At 54.5% G+C, this 3,686-nt stretch overlaps 1 protein-coding gene across 1 annotated transcript in view; it reads left to right on the top strand.

Moving 5' to 3' along the window:
- LOC132021111 (uncharacterized) overlaps nt 1-2,312 on the top strand; it is a 15,316-nt gene extending 13,004 nt beyond the window's left edge. Inside the window, exons 2-3 of the mRNA XM_059405105.1 lie at nt 1,327-1,518; nt 1,594-2,312. Of these exons, the coding sequence (XP_059261088.1) occupies nt 1,327-1,518; nt 1,594-2,054 (653 nt within the window). The 3' untranslated portion in view covers nt 2,055-2,312. The remainder of the gene's footprint in view (nt 1-1,326; nt 1,519-1,593) is intronic.
- Nucleotides 2,313-3,686: the final 1,374 nt, after the last annotated feature.

The raw sequence follows: 3,686 nt of genomic DNA, 5'->3' as shown, positions 1-3,686 counted from the left end.
CGGGCAGGCTGGTGACCTTGCTCAGCCTCAGCCTCCTCACTGGAAAGATGCAGAGAGCAAGGCCAGCCTCGCGGGGGTTTCCGAGGCTGACATGCAGTCGAGGATGTAGAAAAGAGATCGGCATAAAGGTTGAGGTGCGTCTGTGTCTGATGGTGATATCCAGGAGCTCGGAGGCGGGGAAGCAGAATGAGGCTTTGGGAAGCCTGCGGAGAGAAAGGGAGGGCCAGGGAGGACCTAAGAGGTGACTCTGGAGACAAGTGACCTTTGGGGAAATGTGGTCCCGAGCCGGCTCTGGCCTCTGCCCACTGCCCGCCCTGGCACCCTCCTTCCTGCAAGGGTCCCTGCTGCCTTCTCCGTTCCAGCCCCTGCTCCGTGTCGGAGAGCCGGTGACTTTGTCCAGGCTGGTGCAGACAATTTAATCTGATCCCAGGGGAGGCAGGCCGGGCTCCCGGTTCCCGGCCACCTGTCCAGCTCTGCTTAGATGGCTTAGCCACTTCCTCCAGTGAGGACGCTCTGGCCCCTTCCTTACCTGACCCCAGCATGCGTCCCGACCCATAGCCCTGCTACTCTGTAGCTTTCCTGCTGTGTTCCAGACCCCATGGTGACTCCTCTTGGGTCCCTTCTTGCTTTGCCTTGGGTTCCAGGGTCCCTCTCGGCTGCCGAGGGCCAGGCCAGCTTGACTTTCTGCTGTAGGCCTTGTAACTCACACTCGGAGACTTTTCCTGCAAGTTCCCGTCCTAACAGCCTGTACCGATCACCTGCCCTGCTGTCCATCTTGGGGCTGTGCTGCTCGAAGTTATTTTGGGAGAGTGTGATTACTCTCAGTCAATCATGACACTGGCTTCAGGTGTTTTTTGAAAGGGCCCCCAGGAGTGGCAGAAGTTTCTGGCTGGTGTCCTCGGGGCTCCCGGCAGCACCCCCACCCCACTTTGTGTGCCCGACACTCAGAAGCACAGGGCTAACTGTTGGAGGACCAGGATGGGAAGTCTGTCCTCCTGGCTTTGCTGTCCAGTTGCTCCTTCCTGGGCTGCCGGCCCCCCGAGCGCCCCTGGCTGGAACTCTCCACCTGCTGCCCAGGCCTGAGCCCACAGACCCACGAGGCATCTCCTGCGAGCACACTGAAGTGTAGTGGGGCCTGACCCCGCCAGACCTCAGTTTCCCTCCAGAGTTGTATGACGCTGTGGCAGGACCCGTGTGGAATGAACAATTCTTGACTGGCTGTCAGATGAGTTTAAGAAGGATGGTATTTTTTCTTCACAAGAGATAAAGGAAAAGACTGTCTTGCTAAATCAACAAAGATGATTATATTGTTGTCCATTTGGCCAGGCAACTCCTCATTGACCCGTGGTGGGTTTGGCTCTGCTGAACCCGTCTGTCCCTGCCGTCAAGACTGGTCATCGTTGAAAGTGTTCGGCACATCCAAGGCCAGGCTGGGGACCTTACGTCAGCAGGCAGGGAGGGCGGAGGACGTTAGGACAGCAGCGGCCTTCGGAGTCTCAGATCCCAGCCCTTTTACAGGTGAGTGTGCCAGGCCTGGGCCCCGGGAGAAGAGCCTTGCCGGGGCCCCCATTGATGCTGTCCGGGGCACGACAGGAACTCCAGCTGGAGGACTTGGCCCACTGGTGGACACCTCACCGATGTCCTTCCTGAATGATTTGTACTCAAGATGCGGTCGTCGGTGGCCCCTTCTCAGGAAACGTGGAAGGGCTCGCGGGAGAGGACCCCACCTTCGCATCTGCAGGGCCGGGGTAGGAACATGGGGACCCTTGGCCACAGGCAGCTTCGCTAACCTGGACGTCTGCAATGGGGGATTTCCCTCTCAAACAAACAAAACCAAGGAACACGGGCTTTGCACTTTACGGGGCTTCTTTAGGGCATTGTGCGGCCCAGCATGGGCAGCGCAGAATCCCAGCATCTGGCTCCATGACGGGGATGTAGGCTGGAGTCTGGCAACTCTCACTCCCTCCTCCCCGGTTTCATCCGCTCTCGGTATCCCTGAACCCGTGGCTGGGCTGGTTGACGTGTTCGTATGGGAAGAACTTACACGGGAATGAGAGGAGACTCATTGGGCTCGCTCCTCTGTGGGAAGTCACAGCGTCACTTTCAGCCCAGCCCAAGAGTCCCATCCGTTGGTCTGTTAGCCAGGCCCCAGAGCGAGGAAGGCCTCCTGCGCGGTGCTGGGTGGGCCTTTTCCACACTGGGTGTCGCCACAGGGGTGGCAGGATGATCTGTCGGGGCGGGGCGCGTCGGGGCCACAGCTGCTGTCGGGAGTGGCAGGCTGGACCCGATCAGTGACTGGTGCGTCCCCTCTGTCTCAGTTGCTGGCTGCCCCCGCCGTCCTCTCTAGGGTTGGGTTACCGAAGCCGACGTCACTCCTGGAGTCAGTTCTGGGTTAACCTGGGGAGAAGGTAAGGACCCTGCGCCTTGGGGGAAAATCCGTCTTGTTCACGGTGAAGTCTGTCCCCGGTCTGTGGCAGCCTGCGTATACAGCACCGTCCCCTAAACGCGACACTAGGCCAGGACAGCTTTGAGTGGAGGCTTCAGAGCACTAACTGAGCCCAGAGCGAAGGTGGGGCTTCATGCGCTCTCAGCCCAGGTCAGCGGCTGAGGACAGCCCTCCTGCACCTTTTCTTGGGCCATAGGAAGTGATCTTCGGCTCCAAGTGGGAGACGGGGGACCATGTGCGCGCAGAGTCCCGGCTGGGGGGGTCAGGACCCGCACTCGCAGCAGCTGTACTGTCCTCCCAAGAATCACTCCAGTCAAGAGTGTGGGTTTATGATAAAAAAAAAAAAAATCAGATTTGGAAATTCCCACTTGACTATCTCAGTCTTTAATTCGTTTAGAGTATTTAAACCTAGTGTTTGTCCCCATTCTCTCTACACCAATGGGATTGCCAGGTCAAGAGATCTGAAATCTCTGTGCGAACATTGCCTTGTGTTAACCCAAGGAGAGGGCATTCTGTTCACTCCCTGCTGAGGTCAGCTCCGGGCCTTCCTGTGGCTGTCAGTGAGAAACTCAAAAGTACGAGGGTATGGAGTCTTTGCATCTGCTATCTGGGGTCAAAATGACCTGCAAGGAATGATTCATTCCATTAGACTCATTCCCACCCCTCAGTTACCTGCCCGCCCATCATTGTGACTCTGATTTGCATTTCCCTGATGAATGTTAATGAGCACGTTTTCATGTGCTTAGCGACTATTTGTATGTCTTCTTTGGAGACATGTCTGCTCAGACCCTCTGCCCACTTTCGAGTTGTAAGAGTTCTTCCATATAGTCTGGTACTCTCCCCTTGTCAGATGCACCATCTGCAAATATCTTCTCCCGTTCCGTGGGTTCTCTTTTCATTTTCTTGTTGGTGTCTTTTGTCACACACGTTTTTAATTTTGATGAAGTCCAATTTACCTTTTTTTTTTTGCTTGTTTATGCTCTCGCTGTCACATGTGAGACACCATTGCCCCATCCAAGGTCACGAAGATGTTTAGCTATGTTTTCTTCTAAGAGCTTTATAGTTCTAGCTCTTAAAACTTAGATACTTGTATGCTTAAATTATTAGGCTCACTTTCCATTTTCAAATATTTTTTGTTATATAAAAGAAAAAAATTAAGACATTAAAATTAAAGACAAAATATTTAATTTTACAAAACGGGAGTCAGACTAAGATCCATTTTGTAACTTGATTCAGTCAT

The sequence above is a fragment of the Mustela nigripes genome, chromosome 7 (assembly GCF_022355385.1).
Source record: "Mustela nigripes isolate SB6536 chromosome 7, MUSNIG.SB6536, whole genome shotgun sequence".
NCBI classification, from domain to species: Eukaryota; Metazoa; Chordata; class Mammalia; order Carnivora; family Mustelidae; genus Mustela; species Mustela nigripes.
Note: the sequence above shows the minus strand (reverse complement) of the source record. Positions and strands in the feature narration are given on the sequence as shown.